At 50.3% G+C, this 15,494-nt stretch overlaps 1 protein-coding gene across 1 annotated transcript in view; it reads right to left on the reverse strand.

Annotated features, from left to right (window-relative positions):
• Positions 1-15,494, reverse strand: part of als2a (alsin Rho guanine nucleotide exchange factor ALS2 a) — an 88,281-nt gene that overhangs the window by 38,387 nt on the left and 34,400 nt on the right. The window contains exons 12-16 of the mRNA XM_036959503.1: positions 14,331-14,520; positions 13,950-14,015; positions 7,436-7,598; positions 7,160-7,291; positions 6,273-6,401 (exon numbers count right to left, since the gene is read on the reverse strand). Coding sequence (XP_036815398.1) covers positions 6,273-6,401; positions 7,160-7,291; positions 7,436-7,598; positions 13,950-14,015; positions 14,331-14,520 — 680 coding nt within the window. The remainder of the gene's footprint in view (positions 1-6,272; positions 6,402-7,159; positions 7,292-7,435; positions 7,599-13,949; positions 14,016-14,330; positions 14,521-15,494) is intronic.

Consider the following 15,494-nt stretch of genomic DNA (forward strand, 5'->3'; position numbering starts at 1 on the left):
ATGCTGGTCCATGTTGACTCCGATGCTTCCCACAGTTGTGTCCAGTTGGCTGGATGTCCTTTGGGTGGTGGACCGTTCACAAAGGAAACTGTTGAGCGTTAAAAACCCAGCAGCGTTGTAGTTCTTTGACACAAACCTCCCCTTCATCTACACTGATTGACGACATCAATAAGGGATCATATCTTTCACCTGGATTCACCTGGTCAGTCAGTCACTGTCATGGAAAGAGCAGGTGTTCCTAATGTTTTGTACACTCAGTGTACATTGTAGATATTATTTTTAACCACGTTATGCAACTTTAAAATAAATGTCGTTGTTTATATTGTGAGAACTTGTAGATTGTTTCATTTCTGTATTTCTTCGGTTTATGTTACTGTACATGTAGAGTCATTTTTCAGTATCTGCTGAATCAATAGCTTTCTGGACGAGTCTCTTCCCCTTCTGCAGTGTGTGTGTGTGTGTGTGTGTGTGTGTGTGTGTGTGTGTGTGTGTGTGTGTGTGATCAAGAGACAAAGAGGAGAAGGACATTCTGGGAACTCTAATGACACCGTCAAAAAGTCAAATGAGAGAAAATGACAAAACACACAGAGAGCAGTAGTCTATAGCAGTCACCACAGCTCCAACAGAGAGAGCAGTAGTCTATAGCAGTCACCACAGCTCCAACAGAGAGAGCAGTAGTCTATAGCAGTCACCACAGCTCCAACAGAGAGAGCAGTAGTCTATAGCAGTCACCACAGCTCCAACAGAGAGAGCAGTAGTCTATAGCAGTCACCACAGCTCCAACAGAGAGAGCAGTAGTCTATAGCAGTCACCACAGCTCCAACAGAGAGAGCAGTAGTCTATAGCAGTCACCACAGCTCCAACAGAGAGAGCAGTAGCCTATAGCAGCTCCAACAGAGAGAGCAGTAGCCTATAGCAGCTCCAACAGAGAGAGCAGTAGCCTATAGCAGCTCCAACAGAGAGAGCAGTAGCCTATAGCAGCTCCAACAGAGAGAGCAGTAGCCTATAGCAGCTCCAACAGAGAGAGCAGTAGCCTATAGCAGCTCCAACATAGGCAGTTCATCAACTGTCAACAAACCAGAATAAAGGACAACAGTGTTAATTGAAAATGACCTTCTCAAAGGACAGTGTTGCAATGTTATAGCCAGGTTACAACAGGGTAAGTTGTACTGTAAGTCACTGCTGGTAAGGCTCTGTGCTGTGTAAATACAACAGGAGGACAAGGCCTGGTGCAAATCTCCTAACCCAGGCCATTGTTCCACAATCACACCCAAAACAGACATACAGGCAGCCAAGGACAGCCCCTGGCCTGGGAGTCTCAGTTCAGTAGCTTGTATGTATGACAAGCTTTCTCAAGCAGAGCCACAAGAACCCAGGAGATACAATACCAGGAGAGGACAGGTTCAATCCCAAGACAACAGCACACAGTGTATACTTACAAAGCTCTTAGAGGGGATGGTACCCTGATGGAATAAAGACACAATATCAGCCTTATAGAATCAAATCTTACCAACACTTTCATTGGTTTCAATAGTCCCTTACCAACTCTTTCATTGGTTTCAATAGTTCCTTACCAACTCTTTCATTGGTTTCAATAGTTCCTTACCAACTCTTTCATTGGTTTCATTAGTCCCTTACCAACTCTTTCATTGGTTTCATTAGTCCCTTACCAACTCTTTCATTGGTTTCATTAGTCCCTTACCAACTCTTTCATTGGTTTCATTAGTCCCTTACCAACTCTTTCATTGGTTTCATTAGTCCCTTACCAACTCTTTCATTGGTTTCATTAGTCCCTTACCAACTCTTTCATTGGTTTCATTAGTCCCTTACCAACTCTTTCATTGGTTTCAATAGTCCCTTACCAACTCTTTCATTGGTTTCAATAGTCCCTTACCAACTCTTTCATTGGTTTCAATAGTTCCTTACCAACTCTTTCACTGGTTTCAATAGTCCCTTACCAACTCTTTCATTGGTTTCAATAGTCCCTTACCAACTCTTTCATTGGTTTCAATAGTTCCTTACCAACTCTTTCATTGGTTTCAATAGTTCCTTACCAACTATGTCATTGGAGTTTCAATAGTTCCTTACCAACTCTTTCATTGGGGTTTCAATAGCTGTTTAGTAAAGGCCTTTGCGGCCTGTGTGATTATAGCCATCTTATGCCACGATTTTACCCAGACAGTAATCCCCAGTTCAGTGAGACAGGGTCTAGGTCTGCTGATTCAGTGAGACAGGGTCTAGGTCTGCTGATTCAGTGAGACAGGGTCTAGGTCTGCTGATTCAGTGAGACAGGGTCTAGGTCTGTTGATTCAGTGAGACATGGTCTAGGGCTGCTGATTCAGTACAACTAGGTCTTGGCTGGTTCAGTGAGACAGGGTCTAGGTCTGCTGATTCAGTGAGACAGGGTCTAGGTCTGCTGATTCAGTGAGACAGGGTCTAGGTCTGCTGATTCAGTGAGACATGGTCTAGGTCTGTTGATTCAGTGAGACAGGGTCTAGGTCTGTTGATTCAGTGAGACATGGTCTAGGTCTGCTGATTCAGTGAGACAGGGTCTAGGTCTGCTGATTCAGTGAGACAGGGTCTAGGGCTGCTGATTCAGTACAACTAGGTCTTGGCTGGTTCAGTGAGACAGGGTCTAGGTCTGCTGATTCAGTGAGACAGGGTCTAGGTCTGCTGATTCAGTGAGACAGGGTCTAGGTCTGCTGATTCAGTGAGACATGGTCTAGGTCTGTTGATTCAGTGAGACAGGGTCTAGGTCTGTTGATTCAGTGAGACATGGTCTAGGTCTGCTGATTCAGTGAGACAGGGTCTAGGTCTGCTGATTCAGTGAGACAGGGTCTAGGTCTGTTGATTCAGTGAGACAGGGTCTAGGTCTGTTGATTCAGTGAGACATGGTCTAGGTCTGCTGATTCAGTGAGACAGGGTCTAGGTCTGCTGATTCAGTGAGACAGGGTCTAGGTCTGTTGATTCAGTGAGACATGGTCTAGGTTTGCTGATTCAGTGAGACAGGGTCTAGGTCTGCTGATTCAGTGAGACAGGGTCTAGGTCTGTTGGTTCAGTGAGACAGGGTCTAGGTCTGCAGGTTCAGTGAGACAGGGTCTAGGTCTGCTGATTCAGTGAGACAGGGTCTAGGTCTGCTGATTCAGTGAGACAGGGTCTAGGTCTGTTGATTCAGTGAGACAGGGTCTAGGTCTGTTGATTCAGTGAGACAGGGTCTAGGTCTGTTGATTCAGTGAGACATGGTCTAGGTCTGCTGATTCAGTGAGACAGGGTCTAGGTCTGCTGATTCAGTGAGACAGGGTCTAGGTCTGCTGATTCAGTGAGACAGGGTCTAGGTCTGCTGATTCAGTGAGACAGGGTCTAGGTCTGCTGATTCAGTGAGACAGGGTCTAGGTCTGCTGATTCAGTGAGACAGGGTCTATGTCTGCTGATTCAGTGAGACAGGGTCTAGGTCTGCTGATTCAGTGAGACAGGGTCTAGGTCTGTTGATTCAGTGAGGTGAGACAGGGTCTAGTTCTGTTGGTTCAGTGAGACAGGGTCTAGGTCTGCTGATTCAGTGAGACAGGGTCTAGGTCTGCTGATTCAGTGAGACAGGGTCTAGGTCTGTTGATTCAGTGAGACAGGGTCTAGGTCTGTTGATTCAGTGAGACATGGTCTAGGTCTGCTGATTCAGTGAGACAGGGTCTAGGTCTGCTGATTCAGTGAGACAGGGTCTAGGTCTGCTGATTCAGTGAGACAGGGTCTAGGTCTGCTGATTCAGTGAGACAGGGTCTATGTCTGCTGATTCAGTGAGACAGGGTCTAGGTCTGCTGATTCAGTGAGACAGGGTCTAGGTCTGCTGGTTCAGTGAGACAGGGTCTAGGTCTGCTGATTCAGTGAGACAGGGTCTAGGTCTGCTGATTCAGTGAGACAGGGTCTAGGTCTGTTGGTTCAGTGAGACAGGGTCTAGGTCTGCTGGTTCAGTGAGACAGGGTCTAGGTCTGTTGATTCAGTGAGACAGGGTCTAGGTCTGCTGATTCAGTGAGACAGGGTCTAGGTCTGTTGGTTCAGTGAGACAGGGTCTAGGTCTGCTGGTTCAGTGAGACAGGGTCTAGGTCTGTTGATTCAGTGAGGTGAGACAGGGTCTAGTTCTGTTGGTTCAGTGAGACAGGGTCTAGGTCTGCTGATTCAGTGAGACAGGGTCTAGGTCTGCTGATTCAGTGAGACAGGGTCTAGGTCTGTTGATTCAGTGAGACAGGGTCTAGGTCTGCTGATTCAGTGAGACAGGGTCTAGGTCTGTTGATTCAGTGAGACAGGGTCTAGGTCTGTTGATTCAGTGAGACATGGTCTAGGTCTGCTGATTCAGTGAGACAGGGTCTAGGTCTGCTGATTCAGTGAGACAGGGTCTAGGTCTGCTGATTCAGTGAGACAGGGTCTAGATCTGCTGATTCAGTGAGACAGGGTCTATGTCTGCTGATTCAGTGAGACAGGGTCTAGGTCTGCTGATTCAGTGAGACAGGGTCTATGTCTGCTGATTCAGTGAGACAGGGTCTAGGTCTGCTGATTCAGTGAGACAGGGTCTAGGTCTGTTGGTTCAGTGAGACAGGGTCTAGGTCTGCTGGTTCAGTGAGACAGGGTCTAGGTCTACTGATTCAGTGAGACAGGGTCTAGGTCTGCTGATTCAGTGAGACAGGGTCTAGGTCTGCTGATTCAGTGAGACAGGGTCTAGGTCTGTTGGTTCAGTGAGACAGGGTCTAGGTCTGCTGATTCAGTGAGACAGGGTCTAGGTCTGCTGGTTCAGTGAGACAAGGTCTAGGTCTGTTGATTCAGTGAGGTGAGACAGGGTCTAGTTCTGTTGGTTCAGTGAGACAGATCTAGGTCTGCTGATTCAGTGAGACAGGGTCTAGGTCTGTTGATTCAGTGAGACAGGGTCTAGGTCTGTTGATTCAGTGAGACAGGGTCTAGGTCTGTTGGTTCAGTGAGACAGGGTCTAGGTCTGTTGGTTAAGTGAGACAGGGTCTAGGTCTGTTGATTCAGTGAGACAGGGTCTAGGTCCGCTGATTCAGTGTAACAGGGTCTAGATCTGCTGAGATCGTCGGCTCAGATCAGACCTCTACAGTAGATGTGGCCTACGTCGACTCAGATCAAACCTCTACAGTCGATGTGGCCTACGTCGGCTCAGATCAGACCTCTACAGTCGATGTGGCCTACGTCGACTCAGATCAAACCTCTACAGTCGATGTGGCCTACGTCGACTCAGATCAAACCTCTACAGTCGATGTGGCCTACGTCGGCTCAGATCAGACCTCTACAGTAGATGTGGCCTACGTCGGCTCAGATTAGACCTCTACAGTAGATGTGGCCTACGTCGACTCAGATCAGACCTCTACAGTCGATGTGGCCTACGTCGGCTCAGATCAAACCTCTACAGTCGATGTGGCCTACGTCGACTCAGATCAAACCTCTACAGTCGATGTGGCCTACGTCGACTCAGATCAGACCTCTACAGTCGATGTGGCCTACGTCGGCTCAGATCAAACCTCTACAGTAGATGTGGCCTACGTCGGCTCAGATCAAACCTCTACAGTCGATGTGGCCTACGTCGACTCAGATCAGACCTCTACAGTCGATGTGGCCTACGTCGGCTCAGATCAAACCTCTACAGTCGATGTGGCCTACGTCGGCTCAGATCAAACCTCTACAGTCGATGTGGCCTACGTCGACTCAGATCAGACCTCTACAGTAGATGTGGCCTACGTCGGCTCAGATCAGACCTCTACAGTCGATGTGGCCTACGTCGACTCAGATCAGACCTCTACAGTCGATGTGGCCTACGTCGACTCAGATCAGACCTCTACAGTAGATGTGGCCTACGTCGGCTCAGATCAGACCTCTACAGTCGATGTGGCCTACGTCGACTCAGATCAGACCTCTACAGTCGATGTGGCCTACGTCGGCTCAGATCAGACCTCTACAGTAGATGTGGCCTACGTCGACTCAGATCAAACCTCTACAGTCGATGTGGCCTACGTCGACTGACGTAGCCTCGCAAGCCAATCGTAGAATGCGACGACGAAACTGAAGCAAATCGTACAATCTGGCCGGGTTGATATCAATATTTTAAATCTGGTAACATCGCACAGTGTGACGTGATAATTGTAACAGATTAGTCTGCTAAAGGCCTTAAATGCCTGATTCAGAGTCGAGATCAACGTGTGCTACCCAGCCCTTCACTAGCCTTATCGATGTTGATGTGTGCCTACTGTTTACAGATTATGGTTATAGACTCTTACCTGTGCATGAATCAGAGCGTCGTTGAACAGGATGAACCAGTTAACAGAGAACCTCCTGGCGTTCTGGAGGGTCAGGCTCTTGTTGCTACTCTCATACACCAGCCTGCGCTGGGGATTACGGAGGACATCCTGGGAGCAGAGCAGAGCACTACTGTATTTAGAGAGTAACTTATTCTCTACACAGCAGCCTGGGGCTTCTGAAGGAAATCCTGCAGACTAGCAGGACCTAACACAGTATAAACACATCTGAGACCAGTATTAGATCTATAGACAGGATAACTAGTGAGATCTACAGACAGGATAACTAGTGGGATCTATAGACAGGGTAACTAGTGAGATCTACAGACAGGATAACTAGTGAGATCTACAGACAGGATAACTCGTGGGATCTACAGACAGGATAACTAGTGAGATCTACAGACAGGATAACTAGTGAGATCTACAGACAGGATAACTAGTGAGATCTACAGACAGGATAACTAGTGAGATCTACAGACAGGATAACTAGTGGGATCTATAGACAGGATAACTAGTGAGATCTACAGACAGGATAACTAGTGGGATCTATAGACAGGATAACTAGTGAGATCTACAGACAGGATAACTAGTGGGATCTACAGACAGGATAACTAGTGGGATCTACAGACAGGATAACTCGTGGGATCTACAGACAGGATAACTAGTGAGATCTACAGACAGGATAACTCGTGGGATCTACAGACAGGATAACTAGTGAGATCTACAGACAGGATAACTAGTGGGATCTACAGACAGGATAACTAGTGGGATCTACAGACAGGATAACTAGTGAGATCTACAGACAGGATAACTAGCACAACAAAATGTCTCTGGTTCTGTAACATCTGTAACAGGACCACTCTACTCACAGTAGTTTTCCCAGAATATGTCCTCCAGAATTGGTTCGTTGTCTCTGCCTCCTTCCTCTTCCTCCCCAGGCTGAGAGACAGTGCCTCATACTTGGAGCAGCCCTCCTGCAGCCTCTGGTATTCCACTGTACTCTGAGATTACCAGGAGAAAGGCTTTAAATGTGATTGATTGATTGATTGATTGATTGAGAAGAGAAGAGAAGCGAAGATATAGTGACAACATTCCACAAAGACTTCAGAACCTGTTAGAAGTACTGATAGATGGAAGGTACGTACCACATCGAAACAGGTGGCCAGTTTGAGCAGCAGCCTGGCGTACTCGTGGATGTGTTGCATAGGAGAGTAGAACAGCAACACCAACAAGTCCAACAGAGGAACCTTGTCTTCACTGGACTCTGACAGCTGACGCAAAACCTCAAACTTCTTACCAAAACACTCCCTGGAGAGGACATCAAGGGGAGTTGTATCGGGATTGTGAATGTACTATGAAGCCTATATGAACTCGGCAAAAAAAATTATAATAAACGTCCTCTCACTGAGTTTATATTCAGCAAACTTGACATGTGTAAATATTTCTATGAACATAACAAGATTCAACAACTGAGACGTAAACTGAACAAATTCCACAGACATGTGACTAACAGAAATTGAATAATGTGTCCCTGAACAAAGGGAGGGGGTCAAAATCAAAAGTAACAGTCAGTATCTGGTGTGGCCACCAGCTGCATTAAGTACTGCCGTGCATCTCCTCCTCATGGACTGCATCAGATTTGCCAGTTCTTGCTGTGAGATGTTAACCCACTCTTCCACCAAGGCACCTGCAATTTCCTGGACATTTCTGGGGGGGGATTGGCCCAAACCCTAGATCAGTTCCTCCGATCACCAGTCAGTTCCACTGATCACCAGTCAGTTCCTCCGTTCACCAGTCCGATCACCAGCCGGTTCCACTGATCACCAGTCTGTTCCTCCGATCACCAGTCAGTTCCACTGATCACCAGTCAGTTCCTCCGATCACCAGTCCGTTCACCAGCCGGTTCCTCCGATCACCAGCCGGTTCCTCCATTCACCAGTCAGTTCCTCCGTTCACCAGTCCGTTCACCAGCCGGTTCCTCCATTCACCAGTCAGTTCCTCCGTTCACCAGTCCGTTCACCAGCCGGTTCCTCCGTTCACCAGCCGGTTCCTCCGATCACCAGCCGGTTCCTCCGTTCACCAGTCAGTTCCTCCGATCACCAGCCAGTTCCTCCGATCACCAGCCAGTTCCTCCGATCACCAGTCCGTTCACCAGCCGGTTCCTCCGATCACCAGCCGGTTCCTCCGTTCACCAGCCGGTTCCTCCATTCACCAGCCGGTTCCTCCATTCACCAGTCGGTTCCTCCATTCACCAGTCAGTTCCTCCGTTCACCAGTCCGATCACCAGCCGGTTCCTCCGTTCACCAGCCAGTTCCTCCGTTCACCAGCCGGTTCCTCCGTTCACCAGTCAGTTCCTCCGATCACCAGCCAGTTCCTCCGATCACCAGCCAGTTCCTCCGATCACCAGTCCGTTCACCAGCCGGTTCCTCCGATCAACAGCCGGTTCCTCCGTTCACCAGCCGGTTCCTCCATTCACCAGCCGGTTCCTCCATTCACCAGCCGGTTCCTCCATTCACCAGTCAGTTCCTCCGTTCACCAGTCCGATCACCTGCCGGTTCCTCCGTTCACCAGTCGGTTCCTCCGATCACCAGTCCGTTCCTCCGATCACCAGTCCGTTCCTCCGATCACCAGTCCGTTCCTCCGATCACCAGTCCGTTCCTCCGATCACCAGTCCGTTCCTCCGATCACCAGTCCGTTCCTCCGTTCACCAGTCAGTTCCTCCGATCACCAGTCAGTTCCTCCGATCACCAGTCCGTTCACCAGCCGGTTCCTCCGATCACCAGCCGGTTCCTCCGTTCACCAGCCAGTTCCTCCGATCACCAGCCAGTTCCTCCGATCACCAGTCAGTTCCTCCGTTCACCAGTCCGTTCACCAGCCGGTTCCTCCGATCACCAGCCGGTTCCTCCGATCACCAGTCGGTTCCTCCGTTCACCAGTCCGTTCCTCCGTTCACCAGTCCGTTCACCAGTCCGTTCCTCCGATCACCAGTCCGTTCCTCCGATCAGCAGTCCGTTCCTCCGATCACCAGTCCGTTCCTCCGATCACCAGTCCGTTCCTCCGATCACCAGTCCGATCACCAGTCCGATCACCAGTCCGTTCCTCCGATCACCAGTCCGATCACCAGTCCGATCACCAGTCCGATCACCAGTCCGATCACCAGTCCGATCACCAGTCCGTTCCTCTGATCACCAGTCCGATCACCAGTCCGATCACCAGTCCGTTCACCGGTCCGATCACCAGTCCGATCACCAGTCCGGTCACCAGTCGGTTCCTCCGGTCACCAGTCGGTTCCTCCGGTCACCAGTCCGTTCCTCCGATCACCAGTCCGTTCCTCTGATCACCAGTCCGGTCACCAGTCCGTTCCTCCGGTCACCAGTCCGTTCCTCCGGTCACCAGTCCGTTCCTCCGATCACCAGTCCGTTCCTCCGATCACCAGTCCGTTCCTCCAATCACCAGTCCGTTCCTCCAATCACCAGTCCGTTCCTCCAATCAACAGTCCGTTCCTCCGATCACCAGTCCGTTCACCAGTCCGTTCCTCCGATCACCAGTCAGTTCCTCCGATCACCAGTCCGTTCACCAGCCGGTTCCTCCGATCACCAGCCGGTTCCTCCGTTCACCAGCCAGTTCCTCCGATCACCAGTCAGTTCCTCCGTTCACCAGTCCGTTCACCAGCCGGTTCCTCCGATCACCAGTCGGTTCCTCCGTTCACCAGTCCATTCCTCCGATCACCAGTCCGTTCACCTGTCCGTTCCTCCGATCACCAGTCCGTTCCTCCGTTCACCAGTCCGTTCCTCCGATCACAAGTCGGTTCCTCCGATCACAAGTCGGTTCCTCCGATCACCAGTCCGATCACCAGTCCGATCACCAGTCCGTTCACCAGTCCGTTCCTCCGATCACCAGTCCGTTCCTCCGATCACCAGTCCGTTCCTCCGATCACCAGTCCGTTCACCAGTCCGTTCCTCCGTTCACCAGTCCGTTCCTCCGTTCACCAGTCCGTTCACCAGTCAGTTCCTCCGATCACCAGTCAGTTCCTCCGATCACCAGTCCGTTCACCAGCCGGTTCCTCCGATCACCAGCCGGTTCCTCCGTTCACCAGCCAGTTCCTCCGATCACCAGCCAGTTCCTCCGATCACCAGCCAGTTCCTCTGTTCACGAGTCCGTTCACCAGCCGGTTCCTCCGATCACCAGCCGATTCCTCCGATCACCAGCCGGTTCCTCCGATCACCAGCCGGTTCCTCCGTTTACCAGTCCGTTCCTCCGATCACCAGTCCGTTCACCAGTCCCTTCCTCCGATCACCAGTCCGTTCCTCCGATCACCAGTCCGTTCACCAGTCCGTTCCTCCGATCACCAGTCGGTTCCTCCGTTCACCAGTCCGTTCCTCCGATCACCAGTCCGTTCCTCCGATCACCAGTCCGTTCCTCCGTTCACCAGTCCGATCACCAGTCCAATCACCAGTCCGTTCCTCCGATCACCAGTCCGTTCCTCCGATCACCAGTCCGTTCCTCCGATCACAAGTCCGTTCCTCCGATCACCAGTCCGTTCCTCCGATCACCAGTCCGATCACCAGTCCGATCACCAGTCCGTTCCTCCGGTCACCAGTCCGTTCCTCCGGTCACCAGTCCGTTCCTCCGGTCACCAGTCCGTTCCTCCGGTCACCAGTCCGTTCCTCCAGTCACCAGTCCGTTCCTCCAGTCACCAGTCCGTTCCTCCAGTCACCAGTCCCGTCACCAGTCGGTTCCTCCGGTCACCAGTCGGTTCCTCCGGTCACCAGTCGGTTCCTCCGATCACCAGTCGGTTCCTCCGATCACCAGTCCGTTCCTCCGATCACCAGTCCGTTCCTCCGATCACCAGTCCGTTCCTCCGGTCACCAGTCCGTTCCTCCGGTCACCAGTCCGTTCCTCCGGTCACCAGTCCGTTCCTCCGGTCACCAGTCCGTTCCTCCGGTCACCAGTCCGTTCCTCCAGTCACCAGTCCGTTCCTCCAGTCACCAGTCCGTTCACCAGTCCGTTCCTCCGATCACCAGTCAATTCCTCCGATCACCAGTCAGTTCCTCCGATCACCAGTCCGTTCACCAGTCAATTCCTCCGATCACCAGTCAATTCCTCCGATCACCAGTCAGTTCCTCCGATCACCAGTCCGTTCACCAGTCGGTTCCTCCGATCACCAGTCCGTTCCTCCGATCACCAGTCCGTTCACCAGTCCGTTCCTCCGATCACCAGTCAGTTCCTCCGTTCACCAGTCAATTCCTCCGATCACCAGTCAATTCCTCCGATCACCAGTCAGTTCCTCCGATCACCAGTCCGTTCACCAGTCAATTCCTCCGATCACCAGTCAATTCCTCCGATCACCAGTCAGTTCCTCCGATCACCAGTCCGTTCACCAGTCGGTTCCTCCGATCACCAGTCCGTTCCTCCGATCACCAGTCCGTTCACCAGTCCGTTCCTCCGATCACCAGTCAGTTCCTCCGTTCACCAGTCAATTCCTCCGATCACCAGTCCGTTCCTCCAATCACCAGTCAGTTCCTCCGATCACCAGTCCGTTCACCAGTCAATTCCTCCGATCACCAGTCAATTCCTCCGATCACCAGTCAGTTCCTCCGATCACCAGTCAGTTCCTCCGATCACCAGTCCGTTCACCAGTCGGTTCCTCCGATCACCAGTCCTTTCCTCCGATCACCAGTCCGTTCACCAGTCCGTTCCTCCGATCACCAGTCAGTTCCTCCGATCACCAGTCCGTTCACCAGTCAATTCCTCCGATCACCAGTCAGTTCCTCCGATCACCAGTCCGTTCACCAGTCGGTTCCTCCGATCACCAGTCCGTTCCTCCGATCACCAGTCCGTTCACCAGTCAATTCCTCCGATCACCAGTCAATTCCTCCGATCACCAGTCAATTCCTCCGATCACCAGTCCGTTCACCAGTCGGTTCCTCCGATCACCAGTCGGTTCCTCCAATCACCAGTCCGTTCACCAGTCGGTTCCTCCGTTCACCAGTCGGTTCCTCCGTTCACCAGTCGGTTCCTCCGTTCACCAGTCGGTTCCTCCGTTCACCAGTCGGTTCCTCCGATCACCAGTCAGTTCCTCCAATCATCAGTCAATTCCTCCGATCACCAATCCGTTCCTCTGATCACCAGTCCGTTCACCAGTCCGTTCCTCCGATCACCAGTCCGTTCCTCCGATCACCAGTCCGTTCCTCCGATCACCAGTCCGTTCCTCCGATCACCAGTCAGTTCCTCCGATCACCAGTCCGTTCCTCTGATCACCAGTCTAGCGGTGATAGAGCTGCCAACGGAGCTAATGCAGTCACTCTACAGCTGAAGGTGGGGGACCAGGTCTTCATACGCCCAATGGCTAACATACCTGTATGGGACTCCGTGAACCTCCGTGAACCTCACGGTCCTCTACAGGTCAGTTGGTAGAGCATGGTGCTTGCTACCGGCAGCATAGTGGGTTTGATTCCAGGGACCACATGGCAATAAGTGGATTTGGATAAAAACCATCTGCTAAATTGCATATTACTATTTGTTAATATTATTTTTGTAAACAGTGACTCTTTCCCACATAACTGGAACACCTGTATTGGATGCATCCAGATGGGCATCGTTGGGAGAAATACATTGGTTGGCTAGCTGTCCTCTACTGTCTAGGTAGAGTCACATTACCACGTTATCTTGTCGTTACACTCTTGCTCAACACCAAGACAAATTTCTCTCACCACTGCTGCACATTGCAAAAGCAATGCATTCTTTAAGAGAAGTAGAGTTTCTACCTGATCAATACACAGTTAGTGATGAGGAAGTCAATATGGTTAGTGATGAGGAAGTCAATATGGTTAGTGATGAGGAAGTCAATATGGTTAGTGATGAGGAAGTCAATATGGTTAGTGATGAGGAAGTCAATGTGGTTAGTGATGAGGAAGTCAATATGGTTAGTGATGAGGAAGTCAATATGGTTAGTGATGAGGAAGTCAATGTGGTTAGTGATGAGGAAGTCAATGTGGTTAGTGATGAGGAAGTCAATGTGGTTAGTGATGAGGAAGTCAATATGGTTAGTGATGAGGAAGTCAATATGGTTAGTGATGAGGAAGTCAATGTGGTTAGTGATGAGGAAGTCAATGTGGTTAGTGATGAGGAAGTCAATGTGGTTAGTGATGAGGAAGTCAATGTGGTTAGTGATGAGGAAGTCAATATGGTTAGTGATGAGGAAGTCAATATGGTTAGTGATGAGGAAGTCAATGTGGTTAGTGTAACTGGGGTGAGTTACAGTACAATACACAGTTAGTGATGAGGAAGTCAATGTGGTTAGTGATGAGGAAGTCAATGTGGTTAGTGATGAGGAAGTCAATGTGGTTAGTGATGAGGAAGTCAATGTGGTTAGTGATGAGGAAGTCAATGTGGTTAGTGATGAGGAAGGAAGTCAATGTGGTTAGTGATGAGGAAGTCAATGTAGTTAGTGATGAGGAAGTCAATGTGGTTAGTGATGAGGAAGTCAATGTAGTTAGTGATGAGGAAGTCAATGTGGTTAGTGATGAGGAAGTCAATGTGGTTAGTGATGAGGAAGTCAATGTGGTTAATGTAACTGGAGTGATGTACAGTACAATAGACAGTAAGAGTTTACACAAAAGATAGTGTAACTGGGATAAGGTAAAATAGAAGGACTTACACAGAGGGCTTCATGAGGGCTTGGAATCCCCCCATAACCAGGAAATTACCCACTGAGCCACAGTACCTGCAGAGAGAGAGAGCGAGAGCTTGAGAAAACAGATGGTGAGAACACTCGGGCGGGGGAGGAGGGAACACTCGGGCGGGGGAGAAGGGAACACTCGGGCGGGGGAGAAGGGAACACTCGGGCGGGGGAGAAGGGAACACTCGGGCGGGGGAGAAGGGAACACTCAGGAGGGGGAGAAGGGAACACTCAGGAGGGGGAGAAGGGAACACCCAGGTGGAGGACAAGGGAACACTCAGGCAGAGGCCATTTGACAGTGTAACTACTACAGAAGAAACAACACTAAAACAGACATCTCCCTAGTAATTGTGTACTTGCTCTTTATACATGTCCAGGAAGGTGTTAGCGTGTTTCAGGATGACCAGTCCCTTGACGTCCCGGTCAGTATGGAGGAAGGCTGTAAGGGAGACGGAGTGTTGTCCTGTCAGGTGGCAGAGCCTGCTGTAGCTACTAGCCAGGGACTGGAACAGCAGGCTGGACGTCTGGCCCAACACCGTGCACAAAGACTCTAGAGGAGACACAGAGAGTACACAGATCAATTCACCACCCTCTCTACAACACATAGATCAGCCAGAAGAGGACTGGCCACCCCTCATAGCCTGGTTCCTCTCTAGGTTTCTTTGTAGTTTCCTGCCTTTCTATTGAGTTTTTCCTAGCCACCGTGCTTCTACACCTGCATTGCTTGCTGTTTGGGGTTTTAGGCTGGGTTTCTGTACAGCACTTTGTGACATCAGCTGATGTAAGAAGGGCTTTATAAATACATTTGGTTGATTGATTGAGATCAGTCCACCACACTCTTTACCACTGTTGTGTCATCAGCAAACTTAATGATTGAGTTGGAGACGTGCGTGGCCACACAGTCATGGGTGAACAGGGAGTATAGGAGGGGGCTGGGCACCCACCCCTGTGGGGCCCCTGTGTTGAGGACAAGTGTGGCGGAGGTGTTGTTGCATACAACACAGGGAATGTCAGTGAAGACATTCACCACCTGGGGTAGACCCGTCAGGAAGCTTAGTGATGAGCATGGAGGGCACTATGGTGTTGAAGGCTGTGCTTTAGTCCATTAACAACATTTTTACCAAAGTATTTATCTAGTCCAGCTGGGAAAGGGCAGTGTGCAGTCAAATCAAATGTTATTTGTCACATATGCCGAATAAAACAGGTGTAGACCGTGGAACTTACAAGCTCTTAACCAACAATGCAATTAAGAAAATATTTACTTAATAAAATAAAGTAAAAACATTTAAATAAACAATAAAGAGGTGGGGGGTTACAGGTCATTTGTGGGGGGGGGGGGGGGGGGGGGGTCGTTGCAATTAGTCTGGGTGGCCATTTGATTAAATGTTCAGCAGTCTCATGGCTTGGGGGTAGAAGCTGTTAAGGAGCTTTTTGGACCTAGACTTGGCGCTCAGGTACCGCTTGCCGTGCGGTAGCAGAGAGAACAGTCTATGACTTGGGTGGCTGGCGTATTTGACAAATTTT

The sequence above is a fragment of the Oncorhynchus mykiss genome, chromosome 22 (genome assembly GCF_013265735.2).
Source record: "Oncorhynchus mykiss isolate Arlee chromosome 22, USDA_OmykA_1.1, whole genome shotgun sequence".
NCBI classification, from domain to species: domain Eukaryota; kingdom Metazoa; phylum Chordata; class Actinopteri; order Salmoniformes; family Salmonidae; genus Oncorhynchus; species Oncorhynchus mykiss.